The sequence below is a fragment of the Battus philenor genome, unplaced genomic scaffold (assembly GCF_028537555.1).
Source record: "Battus philenor isolate CCGP_79_NKW_IND1 unplaced genomic scaffold, ilBatPhil1.0.hap1 SCAF_14, whole genome shotgun sequence".
NCBI lineage: Eukaryota > Metazoa > Arthropoda > Insecta > Lepidoptera > Papilionidae > Battus > Battus philenor.
In genome coordinates, this window is record NW_027181676.1 from 9,934,061 (window position 1) to 9,953,931 (window position 19,871).

The following is a 19,871-nucleotide window of genomic DNA, read 5'->3' on the forward strand; positions in this document are numbered from 1 at the left end:
TTTGAAATAACGTACGTATTGACATGTTCTCATTATAGAACGAACCCGCCATAAAACTCAAAAGTCGTATGTTAATTATTATTTACTTTCGTTGGAACGTTGTTGAGTAACCAAGGTGTAAAAATACACAGGCGTCTCTTCTTTTGTGCTAATATTTGTTGAGACAAACTTGATTACAGCACTATAAACTGATAATTTATAAGGCTAGGTGTTAATTTGCGGATATCCGTTCTTATTTCTTCGAGTAAAATTTTTAAGGGCTTGCCGTGAAACTACTACTGATCTCACAAGCTATGTAATGTACATAACGCCATACAAAATTTAACGTTTTATCATGATTTAAGTATCGAAAACATGCCCTTTGTTATGTGAAAAATTTAACGTGCACAATCAATAATGACCACAAAAGAGTAACGCCTGTTGTCAATTGTTTAATAAAAAATAGGTGCCAGTAATAAGTTATAGCGTTATCCTAGCTTATATGATTAACTTATCCAGGAATATTTTTATTAACAACGTAAATAGAAATCTTTTAAGAGATATTATAGAACAAAATCAAACAGGTCGCTTAATCCATGGCATAAGTACATATAAGTTCTAAGGACAGATAAAAGTGGGTAATTTTTAAATAGTATGAGAGCTCAAGACTATGTTTTGTATCATTTTCGAAAAGGTAGTTTATAAAAGTCTTCGTTTTTAATTAATCTCCTGTTTAACAGCAATTGACAGGGTGAGAGTTTTGTGTCGAGTTTCCTTTTTTGAGCTACATGGTGTTATTACATTCGTATCAGACGAACGGTGCTATCTAGAGCTGAACGACGTAGATTATTCATCTACTGATAACCAACATATATTTCACAGGACACAGCATGCATAAAACTAGAAAAAAAATAAAGCAATAGCTAGCATAATTAAAACTACAGTATAATACAGAGCTACCATAATATCTGTAACGAGCCTTGGGTATGCGAGCGTCGATACTGGGAGAAGTAGTGGCTGCTCGGTTCTGTAACGACTTTACAACCGTCAACGCTCGCAGACGCGGCGCATTTTTCCTCAGCCCCCACCTCATCTTCCTAAGGCGTGGTATGGTAGTTTCGGTAGAACTACAGAATATATAAGAGTTCCCGTAGTTTTGACTAAAGACGCTAAAAAAGACCGTGCAGTTTTAGCCTATAGAAAAAGGCAATCTTTTTGTTGCCCCGCTATTGTTGCATCTAGAATACCTACAAGGGAGGAAAAAGTAGCAAAGGATATTTGCAAAAGAGTTGGTACTTCGAGTACCGTTAAACATAAATTATGATGAGATTAATCACGAAATATTGTCTTAATATTTTGTGCTATTATCTGGTGCTCCTCTCATCAGTTTTATATTCGATCAAATATTCAGATGCTGTATTAAAATTGATTATAGATAACTACGGTGAGACAATAGTTTCAACTATGATTTTTTTTTTAATGATCCAAATTATGAGTAATTATAAAAACGGAAAATTTATCCAAAGACACCCGAACAAATAAAATCTAAGCCTGTAAACTTTAATCTTTTTTAAGTTCTTAACGCATGTATTATTCAAAAATAAAATACCAATAAATCGATATCGATAGCAATATTATTGTCGTAAACTCGGTTTGAATACATTTTGCGAAAAACTTCACTCTAGCTAGTTTCGTTTAACAATTTATATCGTACCTATTTATCACCTGTCAAACCAGAATTATTTAATATAGTGAGAATTTTACGATCGTATTAAAATAAACGTAAGCTAATTTTATCTAAATTCAAGCAGTCTTTTAAGGAAATCGATTTGTGAGAATAGATAAGCATAATAATTTGTTTGTAGTACTTAAATAATAATGATCACAAATACGTATTGAGTAATGCGGAATTGTATGTACGTTTAGGCAATTAAATATTAATTTAATGTTTAAGAATCAAATTATTGAATATCATTGTAGTATTATTAAAAAGCCGTGTTATTTAAATTAATACAATACAGTATGTTTGACGTTGAGAGCAACATTTTTTATTTTTTGTCGGTGATGCGAATAGTTATGACATTACGAAGTTTTGTAGTGATACTGCTCATATCATATTTCATAGGAAATACCAAAGGTACAGATGACTTATAAAAATTAAGATTTTTGAAGTCGTAATTGACAATCGCGAGTTATCTAGGCACCGATTTGAATTCTTTTATTTTACATAAATTAGAAAAAACTTTTTGATCACTGGATAGATAGGTGGTGGAAGGCCACGAGGCCGCAGCCGCATGCGCTGGTCCGATTAGGTCCAAACCACATTCGAATACCACAGCAGCCGAAGTAATACACACCGCCGAAGATCGGCACATAGTACACGACAAACTTTCTAAAGGGTCACGGTTCTCAATAGTGACGGATACGACGCATGGAGGACGATTATAACATTCATTGGATAAGAAATATTAAGACCCACAGTTTAAAACATGGTTCTAACATGAATTAAATACTTAATTTATTATATATTCAACCTAAAACTACTTTAAATGATTAATTATACACGTAATATAGTAGTGAATGACCTTCATAAATCAAGAGAATACGATTATTTTGTTTGATTTTAATGTAAATTGTTTAAATTAATTCAAAAAAATCTAGTTTCAAGTTTATCAGTATTAGAAAAGCACTTATGACACGAATGTACAGTAGCATATTAAATTATAATGAGGGTTTTTCTTATTTATTTACATATTTATATATATACATACATATGTATATTTACTTTTAGTAGTAGTAGTAGTAAAAATAAAGTAAAAAGTAGTAGTAAAAGTTATTTTAGTAAAATAACATTAATACTTGCTAGAGTGAATGATTAAAAATTTTAATCAACACATAAGTTACAATAACTGTTTTTACAGTAGTGAAATGAAATAAAAATGAAACTATCAAAAATTATATAATATAGTATAACTTAAAAATCTAAAAAATAACATAATTATAAAAATCTTTCTAAACACCACCTAACAGTACTACATATAGTACGCCTCTTTTATATTGACTTGCTATGGCGCTACCACCGCGGCGGTCATTTCTAATGCACTACATATTTAAGATGGTATTAAACTACATACGTCAGACAGAATTACTATAGCGTTCTTTTATTTACTTTTAGAAGCAAGTGAACGAGAAGGTTGTGCGATAAATAAAAAAAATTAAAGATGCGTTTATACATAACTGCAGTGTTTTGACAAACGGACTAGTAACAAGAGTTATATTTTTTAGAAATAATCCTGCAATATTTGATTGCGTGTTGCTAAGTACCCTTAGTTAGTAGTAAAATTATCGATCAATATTTCATGATATAGTCCATGGCATTATATTTTTACTCTACGACTTCCATAACATGTTCCAAGAAAAGGCTAAGTAGACATCAGTCCAAAAACACACCTTGGTTTGTTTTGATTTTTCATCAACATTAAGGTAATACGCTACGTCATACCACGCAAACCACAGATGTACACTAATATTTTGTTCACGTGTAAACGCATTCTTACCTCAATTTTACTTTCGACGACATAAGTTCGTACTTTTCAGATACTAACTTTCGTAATAAGACATACATCCACAATGGTATATATAAAATAATAAAAATATTATTAAATGTCGTATTACATTTCTTAACATAAAAACTTATACTTCTTGTATGTTTAAACGATCAGGAACGTAAATAACTTAACCACTTACTTTCCCTTTGTTCTTATTATTTGTTAGAAAATGACAATAGGGATTTACAATTAGACGCTTATGCTTCAGGGTTCATTTAATTTATAATTCGAGATTGTTAAACCAGTAAAATATTCTGAAAAATATTCCAAGGTCGCACATAATTGTAAAACAATATTCAAATGATTTTACCACACGTATGTAGTCATAAACATCTACTGCTATTTCTATAATTGACAAGTCGTTAATTAACGTTGTAGGGAGAAATAGCCTCCAATAAAACAGGTATGTATAATCCGTATTAACAATTGTCAATATAATTATTGAATATCGTATTTATGTTCCTTCAATGATGTATTAAAAATATATGAAGTATATGTTGTACAGTTGAAAGTTTAGTGGGGGTGTCGGTGTGAAATCTATAGCTGGTCACATATAGTGGAAGTACAAAATTATGTATTTAAATTAAATTAAAATTTGACAGATTTCTTGTATTAAATAAAAACTGAAAACTCGTTTCTTCAAATTTATAGGTATCATAAATATAAAAAGTAAACAGCAATAATACTGAAAAACCTAATCATCGGAATTTACAATCCACTATAGATCTAATACTAAATAGATACCCGATAAGAATATTGATATGACCGGATGTGAAAAATTATATCATATAATATATAAGTAACGTATTAAACAAGGCGCATGTTGTGGAAGCATATTATCTAAATAGCAATTAATTTGGTTGTATCAATGACTATTATATTATATCTAATATTTAAATATGTACGAGTACATTTGTTAGCAATCCTTAAAAATTAAAATAATAGAAACGTAATAAAAATATTATATAGTATTTAACATAGAAAAAAAAATTATACTTTATTTTATTAATATATTATACACAAACACATTTGAGGTCTGCATTTCACAAATTTCAGCCAATATTTAAGTTACTGAAAGATTGTTGCCCACCATATCAACAATTTTCTGCAAAGTAATCTCTCCTAAGGGCGTATCTACATTCCATATAAAACACTAATAATAAAATAAACTGTATGCTAGTTCAAATACACAAAGCTTAATGATTATTGTGATTAATATTTGTTGTTTTATTCGCAATTTAAAATAATAAAATCTTAATGTGTTTACTCACGGGAGGTCTGATTTGACATCAGACATCAGCTGTGCTTGACCTTTGAAACGATAAGAACATTTTTCTTCTTAAATGTTCATTAAACGTAAATATTTTTCTATGAAACAAATTTTATAGTTATTGTTGTATAACTTTTATAGTGAAGTTAAGAAAATATTTCTTTGGCTACCATTCCATTTCGTATCAACCTTATGTATGTATTAATTTGAATAAAAACATTTTGAGCAACTGTATATTTTAAAGCAAAACAAATATTATTGTAATTAATTATCTAAATTCTAAGATAAGTTTATTACGAAACTTGAAGATATCGTAATAATTATTGTTAAAAAAATCATTAAATCATAACAATAATCATAACTAAGTTTTACTGTTTCAATTCTTATCATAACTTATTTCCTTGCAGCATTATGCACTGGTTTAAATGACTGTATAACATTTTCTTACTTTGTGAATTGCTTTTTTAAATATTCTATTTATATGATTCTCTACTAATACTCTCATCAACGTAAACGTGTCCCGTATAATAAAGCAGTAGCTGGATATAGAACAGCATCGGCATGTGCTTCAATATGCAAATTAAATATCCCAAATGAAGCGTTTATCAGTCACAATCTTAGGCCACTTGATTATAAACAGATTATTTTACATTAAATATATATAGCCTTGAAAACACACGAACGATATTAATTATCAAAATATCAAACAAATTCACATACAAAAATAACGTAAATAAATCAATTCGTCTTTTATTTTTGAACATTAACTACTACATATCTACAGACGATAACGGCAGAAGGAAATGAAAATCGTTTGCTGGGAAACAATAAAAATAAAATTTAACAACTAAGACTTACATAGCCGAACTTTGCCGTCATGTTGTGACCCGTTGTATATTATGTTGAACATACATCTAACTGAATTACACTGCGGCTGTTCCTTTAGTAAAACAGTACAGTTCACTTTTATGTAATATTTTTTCAACACAGGTCGCATTCAAAAGCGAAAAAAACACTTAAAATAGCATACTTATATGCCTTTGTAAAATCTAAGATCGAACAATAGCTTTTGTAGTCACTTGGAAAAAAAAAACATGAAAAGCGGACGTATACCGTTTAGAAACACCTCTAATGTTTCACATCACTTTCATAATTTTCCCGAATAAACTCGCGCGATTTAAAAACGCTCCACTTTTCGCCCGTTAGGCGTCTTTGTCGCACGGGGCTTCTTTGAACGTTCGGGCTGTGGATTTTTTTACTTTTCATATGCGAGCGTATGCGTTTTCACTCGCGTATTTATAAGGCTTCAGCAACGGCGGACACATGCGCGCTGCACGGCGGGCGGCGAACGACTACGAGATAAAAACCTTGCTTGATTATAAACTTATAAGCTAAACTTTTTTGTTCGTGTGCGTACGGTTGAGATGTGTGGATACGAGACTTTTGACGGTGACCTTACAATTTTCACTCTGTTAGAATTTTCGGTTAACCGAAGTGAAATTTATATTGTGTTACCTATATATTCTTATATAAAGATGTAGTGTAGAAAGAGAGCATCGTCCACTGCATTACATGCACCTGAGCGCTCGAGTGGTCGCCGTGTAATCTATGCGCGGCTTTATCAAAATGGGGCAATGCGACTGTATATACCTACCTTTATTCCTTTTCGTCGTCGTAGTTAACAAATCCCGCTCTAGTGCGATAAAGTCGTTTTATTAAAGGTAAATTACTTTTTTTTTGCATTAACAAACTATTATTTCTACGATCGCATACAGGAACGTATTGAGATCAATAGTTAATACTTTTGAAAGAGATATTAACATTTTAAAACTTATAGACTTACTACTACACTTCTATAAACTAATACCGACGCAGAATCAAAACATCCTTAAAAATTTGTATTATGAGTAAAAGAGAAAACTGTTTTAAAATAGTGTAATAAAGATAAAATGAAAGTAAATCAAGCTTAGTGCAAACAGATTACGGGGAAAAACAAAACATTTATCGAACATAAATTTAAATTATTTTCGTCCTACTCATCTACAGTTATATTAGAGTCTAATTATTTGTAGAGAACGCGAGGAGTGAGCCAAGTTTATTCAGCCGGCTCGAGCTGCATTATGTTACGTAACTAGAAGGGTTAATTCGTTAAGCAACTATGAAGCTATGTCCTCTGCTGAATCCCAATTACAAATTCTAGTTTAGTATGAAAATATTGAATTTTAGAAACCGCTGCACTAAATACCTTGATTTTCAACTTTGCACAGTTCGACTTAACTGGCTCATTTTTCCTCTACAGTTTGTTGGAATTCATTTGCTTCCCACTTCCCAGAGTTTTTTAAATCAAGAACTGAATCAGATAATCAAATTCCAAAGACATACATACATGTAAAGACACACACATAGTTTGTTTTGGAGGTTTTATAATTATTATTTTAGGACGAATACCACAATCCTAAATCTGATAATATGTTGGCTAGCAAATTGGTTGATTTGATAAACTAATTAAACAGAAATCTATAAGAAATGATTAAAAATATATTCCGTATTCGAACGTATGTGCAAAACTTATAATATCTGCACAGGTTATAGATTAAAATGCTTTATTAATATATAGTTCATTTACATACATTACGTATGGCACATCCTATACAAAAATCAAAGTTACAGAAGTAATTAGTAACGAACTGATAATACATACAACAAAACATAATCGATTATTTCTTGTTTCTGCAGAATTTGTACTGTCAGAAGTTATTGGTCTATAGAATAGACTTTCAGAGTGATCAGTTTATATAGGATGATTGAAAATAGGTTTAAAAGCATAAAAGGTTATTTTTTTATTATTCTACTTGAAATTAAGAATTATTATTACGCATTATTTAAAAATTTAATAGGAAACCTTTTAATTGCAAATAAAACAACATGTCTTCAATGACATTTTGATAATGTCGAATATACGCAACAATAGATAAAGTTATTTAATGAAGGTTCTGGATAATATAAGATTTAGCGTTCAGGTACCTCAGTAAAGAGGATTGTTTTGACAGACTCGCCTTGACCCGCGCTGTGACTGACCGCTTGATATTGGTCGATCATTTACACTTCAATGCACTACAGTATCGTGACCTTTCAAGTTTCATACAGTTTCCTTTATTTACATACATTGATTACATGTAAAGGTTTTCGCAATAAAGGACAAGTTAATGTTGAACTAAGTTGAACTTCTGTTACTTGACTCTTATGATTTCCTTATACATAAAAAAACGTTCAAGTTATTATATTTTAATGACTGTTTGTGACATTTTGTTTGAAAATTAACTACCCGTTAAATATGGAAAAGGTACTAAATATGCAACACGCATAATGAGGTCGTAAATAATAACGAGAAAAAATAAACGAACACGGTATATTTCTAGACGACCTTTCCTTTAAAGTATTCCAATTAAAAATATATTTTTTTTAAATACATAGTACAGTGGATTGTTAAATTTAAGTAGCTGTGGAAAGTCAAATAGCGTACCGAACAGATGGTCGCTGGAACTTTAAGGTGGAGTGGAGACCACGTAGACCGCTTTCAACCTATCCTTTTGGAGATCTATTGGAGAGGCCTACATTCGGCATTGAATGTCGTAGGACTTAAATGATTTTGATGTCGATAACGATTATCTCTTGGTCTATGTAAGCTACTTTCAGCAGTCTGCGCATCTCCTCATTCCTGATTTGATGTTGTACAGAATTCCCAAGTTTAACCCTTCCATAACCCGTTGAGCAACTGTGACCTTGCTAATGAGACGCAGAGTAAGGAGACCATATTTTACTGCCGTAAACTATCACTGGTAGCACGTACCAGAGCTATGCTTTTGTCTTATGTTACTAAAAACGACAATCTCGAACATTTATAATACATTGTGCATCTTATGAAAAAATATATGTATTAACGTTAAAATTTACATTTTATTGTGTAAAAGTGGCGTATGTATATTATGTAATATTGTTCTAATTTGTACCGTTAGTGTTTTGTTTACAATATTTTTTTTTTACTTTTACTAAGAGCAGACAGTTGGGAGAGGAGTTGCCTCTATTTTATACGGATCTTTCTTCACCCAGCTGTGAGTCACGACAGCTTTTTATCAATATTTACAATTTTTCTCATGGATAAATACAGCTATAACGTATACATATAAACAATACAATTAAGAGGTTCTACTCAATTATATATTAATTGGTACATTATTTTATTTTAAGTCGCTGCTCAAGCGCTACAGATCGATAAATGCCTTGAGGTTTAGGACAATTTGCCAAACCAACTCATCAAAAGATTCTGCCGTAATTTTTTCTTAAGAAGGTCCGGAAGGTCCGTTGAACGGTATTAAGTTTTTCGCATAAGGGACGTGTCAACACTGGCTACTAACTTCTTTGAATATTCAGGAAGATGTTAACAAGCACTTATATACAGACTGCAAGACGTTAAAAAGGTAGACATATGTTTTCAAAGAAAATTTGGCTACCTGCTGTTGTTATAAAATAATAATGAAAAGATGCCATATTTGTAATCATTAGTATGTGAGGGATTAGAGGGGTCATGGTCGAATATTAAAAAAGTATAATGTCAGTATTGCTATTAGATTATTGGTAATGAATATTTCTGCAATAAAATTCAATTTCGGAGCTTAATATTCGACTTCGGGCTGCTGCAGCTTCGTCATTTACATACACTTTTACACATTTACATTCGGACATTTACATTCGACTAACAGTGTACTAATTTCATGAAAGAATCAGCCAGGTAAAACAATATGTATTATTTGACTGCTCTAGTGGTTCAAACGACAAATGTGGTTGTGCTTTTTATATGACATATGGTCACTGGTATCATAATGGAGTTTACATATCTCCCATGCTTGCGTGGATAGAACACAGGAGATAATTAACCTAACACCACCAAGCGATTTCAAAAATATTTGTTTACCATACAATAATTAATTCTTAACGATCCAATGATTGTATAACGCGGTCACGCCCTATACGTCTGTTATTAAAAATATGTATGGCGTTAATTTATGATATCAAGGTAACATCCAACAAACCATAACGTTAATATCAGCAGTGCTAAAGCTTTTACACATCAGAAATCTATCGATCGCGCTTGTGTTATTTGAAATTGTCAATACCTCAATAAAAAGTATATATTTATACTATTACCATAGCAACTTCATGGGTTTCAAGGTGGTCAGAGTCATAACTTCCGATAGCAAAACCTCCATCAATAAAAAGGTATAGCTAAACAACAGAAAAACTACTTTAAAAAGAATTATTAAAAGTTCTTTGACGATAAAATATAGTGTTTAAGGTAATAAATAAGCAAACAATAAAATAGAGAAAACAATAACATTCACATGTTGTACATTTATATCTTTGGAACACAAAATGCAGTACATTCTCGAATAATTTATATCTATGACTTCATTATACTAAATGATTTAATACGTAAATTGCTATATTTTTTGCGAATAGTTTTAAATTACCAATCGTTAAGAGCAGCAATAACTTAAAACATCTAGCGATGTTTGTTAAAATTTACGACTTTGTTTGTCTCTACATGCTATTAATCTAACAAAAGCTTTTCACTGCTAAAATAAATAAAAAAAGAACTTACAAATACTGTACTGAAATATTTTTTTTCATTTGATGTCTAATATACAGTAGTCGTATTTTTAAATAACACTTATTCGAATGACGCAATCATTGAACGATTCAATCATTGTAAAGTATTGATTTTGTATTAGATCAAGTTCGTATATGTACACAATTTAAATAACAAAACAAATACGAGAATTTAAATCCCTATTATAATAACATGCTTATACTGTACTTGTAAGATTGCTCATTAAATATTATGTGTATTAAATGTAACGTATACTCCATGATTAATTTTAATAGTTACACATTTTCTGACTATGATATGTATTTAAAACTTTGCCTTTAGAACTTATATCGTAATGTAATAATTTCGTAGTCGAAGAAATTCGATATTACACATGTATATATTTTGAATAATAGTCAACCACCTAATTAAAGGAAAAAATATACTTGTTATATTTGAAAAAAAATTCGTATGTTATTGTTGACATTGAATAATGCTGTCGGGTTAAAAAGCTCTATTTACTACTGATATGGAAAACACGGTCTAATTAAATGACTCAAAAAAGTGCATTACTAAACAAGCTGACAAATAGAGGCTGCATTCTTTATGTTAACATCTTTCTGTCTATCTGTTATAACATCTTTATAACCAATGACAATAGTTACATTAAATCATTTTCCCTATCGCAATAATTATTAAAAGTTAAAAAGGAAGCAAACTTTAACTTAAATTAAAATTACAATTGAATTCTGTTCCGAAAAAGAAATCAATATTTGACCAAAATGTCTTTTGGATATTAATAATTTATTTTTTTAAAAGTAATACAGTCCATAAAAAGTACTAATTATTTTGAATAAATGAAGTGGCAATAAGCTATATACAAGTTTCCATCGAACCGCAAAGTGGCTGCGAAAACGACGTGACCCACAATACTTAGACCAGACTGTCTCGCGGAGCCCGAAGATAACGGCTTATTGACATATGTGAAAAACCTATATACATAGGATTAGCTATCCGCAGACATCTATTGATGACAAGTTCGAAATATAAACGGTTCATGAATAGTTTCTCACTTTGGTGCCAGTGTGTTTAGTGCTATGAGAATGTCAAAGACTACCGATTTGAACAATCATTTCGAAATCAATAACAACGACTTCGCTTCGCACAGTATCTCAATAACATACATAAGTTTCATTTTGGGCACAAATATTTACAGTGTCTATGATTTCACACAAGGACACTGCGTGTTTTCATTGCTATTCATTTAATATGATTACTTATTTATTTTAAGTTTTTTCTGCAGGTCGAATAAAATCTATTTTCATATTATAACCACGACTACATGTTTATACTTTGTTACATAATATATTAGACATGGTGCTCTGCGTTACGCGGCTATGTTTGTTATAACTTAACCGTTCTTCAAATATTTTGTTTATAAACAAATAATAACTTACTTAAAAATCTTCTCCGATGCCTACGGTTATTATTAGATAAGCCGCCTTAAATATAGGATGTTAAAAAGACAGAACGAATTTAACTAGAAAAAAACACGTATTTGAATAGTGTAGTTTGTACTTGTATGTGTCATTATTCTCATTTTCTCTTATTTCGCAAGTTAACTCGAATGAATTTAAAAATAGAAGCAATAATTCTTAGCCAACGAAGAGACATCATTTTATATCTAATAGCATAAGATACTTGAAGTAACAAAGACGTTGAAAATTTGCCAAATGCAATCTTCAAAACTTCAATATAGTTGAAGAAAAGAAAATAACTTCTTGCTACAAGCAACAAATCAAGAGAACTGACAAGAAGAAATATCACATGGAACGAGTCAATACACCCTCAATTGCGACATTGTGAAGTGAAATGCAATTTCTTTGCTAACATGTTTTGTCTTCACTACAAAAATTTTTGAAGCACATCAAAACTTTTTGTTAAATACTAACAGGTAGATCATGAATCATCAATTTTTATGCATTGGAATGAATATTTCATGCCGCCATATTTCGATCCCCACTTGCGGGAACGGAGAGCTCAATGCAGCAAACTTTATGAAATTATTTGACATGAATAATCAACATATGACTTACCTCTCAATTACAGAACTTTATACAGTGGCAATTAATGGTCAAACATTTAAAAAAATTGAAAATATTTTTTAACATAAATAAGATTAAACTATTTTACACAACTACACAACTACAACTAACTTGTTTATTAAGGGTATAAGTAACAACTTATTACAAAATATATTCTATACATTTTTGTACTTTCCTCTTTCTAACAGGCATTAATAGTAGAGTTTAGTCTATTTTCATAAAATACATCTCTCTTTCTTAGAGACGCCAACATTACTATCGTCGCTAAAAATCAACATATTTATACTATACGGAAACTTAACATCTTCCTATTAGATATTTGTAAAATCAATAATGTTTTTACAGTTGTGTAATTAATATTACTTATTAGGCTCTACAATAACATTAATGAATTAAACAGTGTCGATATTTTCAAACAAAATTCTGATGTCTTTAGAAAAATTGAATTAGATTTTAGTTCTTCAACCTTATATAGTGTAATTTACATGATATCTGTTGTATAGGGTATTTCAGCCCGTAGACAAACACTGCTGCAAGGTATATGCCTCCCCCAAAGCTCATCTACTGGATACTTGTTTGTGGCAGTGGCAATCTTATATAACGAATGCATAAAGTATGAATTATATATGATTATATCACGGTAATCAAACTAGCGACCTACAATCGCAAGTCTCATTCTTCTACCGGAGGGCTAGTATTGCTCATTCAACCTTTAAATAAATAAAAAATGCAAACGTAGGCGGGACCCGATGTTTTCGTGAAGAATCCCGATTGCTTGTGTAAGTGCTAAAACTAGATACATTAGTAAATCAGGCGTCTCGGGTGTATTTGTTCGAACAATTACATACGAGAGGCGCCAGTCGACAAATATAACTGCCGGCGAAGTGTGCATTGATAGAACTCGTCGATCCTTGTCGTGTAAACTTTGGACCGGTCGGTAACGGGCGTTAAAAAGACTTAAAATTAATTAACAATATGAAATTGCTGATCACTACTAAAGATATAGAAAGAATTTAATGGCTAGTTATTTATTACGATTGTTTTCCATAATTGCGATAATAAGATAGCGACTACTATAAACCTAAACCTAAACGCATTTTAGAGTTTTTTTTATTTATAAATTGCATTTAAGCTACGGTATTGATATTATATAGGATTATGGAACTTCTTACTTCGGGTCAAATATTTAATGCTTAGTGTTCACCACATCTTCTTCTACAACTTGCCCACTTACATTTATGTTCTAATGAGTTCTAGATGGACTGGCTAATTACTGGCAGAAATTGGTAAAAGAACAAAATTTACAGATGACCGCATTAAAGTATCTCAGTTTTCATCATCCAGTTTACGCTAACGGTTGAGAATCATATAGTGCCAAAAGAATTTTTTTATACCAAATTATATATTACAAATTATTCCAAATATTTTCCGTTTTATTATATTAGATAAGATAATTGGTGTAAAAATTAAAAAAACGTGAATGTATATTTATTAGCCAAAGGCTTTTATACTTATTTCCAATCCTCCTGTACATAGAAAATATTTTTTTGACATTTTCACTCTGAAAATGTCAAAAAAATATTTTTATGATATGACGCGATGGGCGGTACAAATTCTGCAGGGTCAAATAGTACGAGTATGGATTAATTGGTTTTAACATGTAGTATTCCTAATTTTGAAAACATATTTTACCCTTTAAGTTAATTATTATTCCCGAAACAATTGATTTGTGTATGGCTTTTGACTACATTTTGAATTTTTAAAACGCTTTTTCTTATCTTCTTTAATATTATCATTGTTTATTATTTCCGAAACCATTAATTGTTAGACAGGATGTATCATACATTACATGAGTTGGTAAATTTTTTATACGGAAACACGAATTTATAAATGACTAACGCACCTAAAAGTAATTTCTTTAGTAAATATTTCTGATATTTTATATACATAAGGATAGTATATCTGGGTTTGGATATATGGGTTTTTTTTTGGAAAAGACCAAAAAAAATATTGTATTCAAATTCTATGTAATAACAAATTATCACTTGTTACTGGTAAATTATATACGTTACGTTTTTCTATTGGCTAAGTTATTTTCGTCGTCTTCATCGTCATTTCAGCCCATAGACGTCCACTGCAAGGCAGTCTCCCCCCAAGGTTACTATGAGGCGTCCTATACTACAATCGCCACGCTTGTCGAGGGGGTTGGCGATCGCAGTGTGGTATTATGGTGCACAGAAGACGCTGTTACCCATCATCTGGAAACTTGTAAGTAGTGGCATTCCTATATAATTTATGTACAAATTATAATTAATGTATGATAGTATCTCGGGAATCAAACCCGCCAACTACGACTGCAAGTCGACCATTGCTCGAGCTATTTCGCGTCCTCTTAAAGTTTTTACTGTTCGCTATGAAAATTATATGCAATGTTTGACTATGCCTTACATTTGTTGTGGTTTATGCAGGTTGATTGGTTATAGGTGAAATATATTTTAAGGGTCGAATATATAACCGATTTATCAGCAAAAATCTTTAAAGCTTTTACACCTATTTCCAACTACTCTGTTAAATTTGGTCATTAAAATATGTTACATTACAACTTATTTATTTCTAAGAATGTGATAAGCCTATAACTTCTGATGAGTATAGTCTGTAGGTACATATAGTAAACGATTATTAATTCCAATACGTCGTAATCGGAATTTAGATATTTATCTATGGATAGGATGTACCATACATTAATTATTAATGACTTATATCCTCCTCTTTAAAGCTATTAGAGATTGTTATAAATCTCAATCATCTTACTACAATTTCTTTTTCTTTTATCTTACTATCATTTCTATGCAAACATTGACTGGATAATTTTATTTATTGAAAAATATCTTTTTAATTTAATATTCTTTATTGTACACGTTAGAAAACATTTAAAAAGTAATATACAATAATATGCAAAAAAAGTACAAAGGCGGTGTTATCACACAAGGCAATCTCTTACAGACAACCATAGTATGGAAAAGATAGAAGTACTAGTAATGGGTAGTTTACTTGTACAAAACTAAATAATATTTACAAACAAACGAACATAAACATACATACTTAAACAGACAGACATACATACATATGTATATAATATATATATTTATAATAAATAAGGTATAATACATAATACAACGCAACATATAATATTATTTTATCACGAAAATTTAGGAGCAAGCAACGTAAAGAAATAAAACATTTCTTAATCTGTAAATCCTATTTTCATTTATTAATACGGTTTAACAAAAGCGCAGACTTAACCGTCGTATATACGTATAATAATTGCTATTTTGAATCGCTTGACAGTTATCACTTTATCGAGCACGTTTATTGTTATCAATATATTTAATATCCATGGCGCCAATATGCAGTATCGCCTCACACGATAACCGTATCTCTGTTGAATTGCATATCTGGAATTACGAGTACACTTACGGCGTCTGCGGCTCCTACAAGCGTAAGGAAGTTATGACATATGACGTGTTTCTTTCATTCTTCAACACTTCGGTAGACAAAGTTTAAGTGAACATCTTTGTATTTAAAATTGATAACCTTTAATTTCCGATAAGAAATATGTTATTGAATACTCTCTTGTTAAAACTACGACTATTTGAATTAACAAAAAATACATTTTGGTATTTCGCTATTTTAGAAATAAATCGTCATGATCGTTATTTCGAGACGTTTATTGCTGGACTACATGTCCCATAGATATTTAATTTAATAAGACTGCTTAAAAAGCGACCTACACCCAGGGTCTTCGGAACAACTTAACAAAATTGTTTGTCTGTCTAGTAAAAAGACTATCACAATATTTTTATATTAAAGATTGTTCACTATGAATTATCTACAATTTAAAATATAACGATAATAATGTTTATTTTATCGGTATTATTCTTTTTTATGTTTAGCTATCGAGGTGATTTACCAATGTTCATCTCATATCGCGATAAATCTATATGATATAACAAACAGCCGATTAAAAATTATTAATGAGACCTTATACGATAATTTTGATTGTTTACGTAAGGTGTGTATAGTTATGTTTTAAGGAGCGTAGTTCTATTAGAAATAAAATTGCACATTGCATACCAAAATGAATTCATACACAATCTAAAGTTCACATACCGTAGCAAATGGCAGTAAAAGCTTGACTACGTCACTTTATTGTATCAATTAACTAATAGCCAGATAACGGCTGTTGCATAAACTTCCCTTTAACGATAAGTACGTATTACGACACCGTCAGATTCCCACACATTGTGTAATACACAAATTTGTTACACTGTTCGTTTCACAGATTTCGTTCTGTGAACAGATTTAGTCTGTGATCGAAGCGTATACGAAGTTAGAATAGTCTGCGCGGCTACTACAGGAACCCAGACATATCGAGACGACATTGACAGTCATGTGGTCTGCTATCAAAGTGTCGTTGAACTTGTGATGACCCAATACGCTACGAGCTTTTAAAGTGCTAAAACATTTTACTAATCATCGAACAAAGTGAATTCAAAGTAGTAAAATGATAGACAAAAATTTACAAAACTTTTGTAAATTACAATCTTTCCTTAAAAAATGCTTTAGATATGAAATTCGCAGTAGTAATTGACGAATGCTTTACTCAATAATGTTGAGATCATGTACTATTTTAAAATATGACTTTTAAATGGCAATCAATTTAATGAAATGCGATAAACGTTCATTATATATAATTTTTATCATACGTATGTTTGTTTCGTTCGCTTGATTAGTATAAAAAATTTGTGCCTGTTTTTGTTTAAAATATCTACAACGTACAAAGTGTTCAGTGTGAAAAATATAATTTTTGAATGTTATATTTGTGTAATATTAATTTAAGGATAATTTTGTATTTTTATTTTAAAATTATTTTATTATTTTGCGTAATTATATTATCGGTGATTTAAATTTGTTCATAATAAATCATAATAATCAAGTAAGACGATACGAGTGTAGTTAGTTTTAAAAACGAAAAACGGTTGTATACAAAAGGAAAGGAAAAAGCTTCTTATCGACCATTGCACGCATTAACGAAACGGATTACTCACAGCAATTGCTCACTGCGATTCGTACGACTGTTAATCGTGTTAGCATTCACAATGATTAAACTTGATGACGTTTCCAAATAGACTTTTACGGGGTCAAGTGCGACATTTGCAGTCCAGTAAAACAACTACACCAAGTCAATATTTGGTGTTGAAATTACTGCGGTCAAACAAATAACATTTCTGACCTCTTAATTTGTCTGCATTCAAATATTTTCTCTCAATGGTCTGTTGGAATTTAATAATCGACATCTTTATACGTTTCATCATTGTGATACTATTACTTCTCAAGTACATTGATTTCCATATTAAATAATTGTAATGGCAGAAAAATATTTCCTTTTAATTGAAGTGTTAAGTCAAAACCCGTGTAATATCGAACCATGTTTGTAAAGTGCATGCCTTTGCATCGCTGCAAAACCACTCTGCAAATACACCATAAAATTCTTAAGACCATTCAACCTTTCTATACAATGCTTTCCGTTAAGAAAAAATCATATATAGGCTGATTGGTTATTGATGTAAAACCTTTAAAGATATGTATAACTATATGTACAGATTTTTCGTTATAAATTAATGTATGACAGAAATAATAAATAACATAATAATAAAATAGTAATAAAACGCATTCTCTAACTTTGTTAAGTTCGTATTACAAATTAAAATTAATAATTGTTCACTATCTCTTTTTATTCTGCTGATTTATTATGACAGAAGTTATTGCTCTGCCGTATTCTAATAGAAAAAATAAATGAATGTAACATATTTAAGAATGATGACTTTATACAGTCCGATTGGACATAGATGTAAAAACTACAAAGCTTTTTACTGATCATTAAGTTCTCATTTATCCTTTAAGTTTTAAACATAGCCAAGAAATCTTAATATTTTTCAGTAAATATGAATCCTCAAACAAGTCATATGATTTGTTACACAACTGTAAATTCATATGTACTTGTAACATTATCTAAAATATTTTCGATGAGAAATAAATAAATACCTATTAATCAATTATCGTTAAACCACTTGTTAGATAGTTATATCAAACAATACATTTCACAAACAACAGTCACTAAAGACATTTTCGCCGACATCTACTTTGGACAACGTTTAGAAGAACATAATAAAAACCTGCAAAGTTTTTAATAGTCATTATTGCCTGATTAATCAAAAAATTTGCTTTCTTTAATTTAAAAATAAAAAATATTTAAAATAATTTATAAAAGATTTCGCAGATTGAAGCAAATCCTTTATTCAACAGATCGGCGCAATCTAGCACACTGCTCAAAACGAATTAGCATGCCTCGCTTTAGCTGCGTTAACTGAATTCCGCAAATAAGATCAAAGCACTAAAACAACATGCACTAAACAAAAGGCTTCTTCAAACTCACAAACTGCATTAGCACATTTTGCAGGCCGATCTTTTAACCAGTTCAACGACATGAGAATATTAAAAGAATAAATTTATTGGAATGTTAAAAATGATCGTGTAATGTGGATATGAATCATAGATTATATAAACTTTGTTAACTTCGTCCGTACGTATAAGTTTGTTATTGCCTGTATTAAGAAATAAATTCCTTTGCTAATCGAAGATTATTAAGTAATAACAATATCTTAATGAATTAACGGTCGAAAGGCGAAGAGCTCGGATGCATTCGAAATATCTACGACTTACGCACCGTCTACGGCCTGTTCAATTGTGTCAATACATTCCTTAGATTGCGAAATAACGTTCCGATTTAACTGTTCTAAATCGAGGAAAATTTCAAAAATTTTAAACTTAGTACAAATGTTGTATGATCAAATATGTCACACAATGTGTTAAATATATAACGTTTGATTCAATTAGATCTGTAGATGTATTAATAGTTGTAGTGATTGACAATAGTAAAATCTTTGAAAAGATACCTACATATTTATACCTACCACCTGTATATTTCCAATCATTCTATATAAAGTGATCATGCTGAATTATTACATTTTTTTAATTATAACGCAATTGGCTTATGCCATCTATCCATATAAAGTCTTTGGGGATTATAATTAATTCTAAAAAGTCGTAATCCGAATTTTGAAAATGCATTTTAATATTATATTATTATTATCTATTATTTTTGAAACCATTGATTTCATCATACATTAATCGACAGCAAA

At 30.4% G+C, this 19,871-nt stretch overlaps 1 protein-coding gene across 2 annotated transcripts in view; it reads right to left on the reverse strand.

Annotated features, from left to right (window-relative positions):
- The window catches only part of ths (thisbe), a 103,489-nt gene that overhangs the window by 32,202 nt on the left and 51,416 nt on the right, over positions 1 to 19,871 (reverse strand). Inside the window, exon 1 of one of the 2 annotated variants that reach the window (XM_068777778.1) lies at positions 5,716 to 6,161. The exons of the other annotated variant lie outside the window; for it this stretch is intronic. Coding sequence (XP_068633879.1) covers positions 5,716 to 5,717 — 2 coding nt within the window. The 5' untranslated portion in view covers positions 5,718 to 6,161. Of the gene's footprint in view, positions 1 to 5,715; positions 6,162 to 19,871 lie in introns of those variants that run through there. 2 annotated transcript variants of the gene reach the window in all.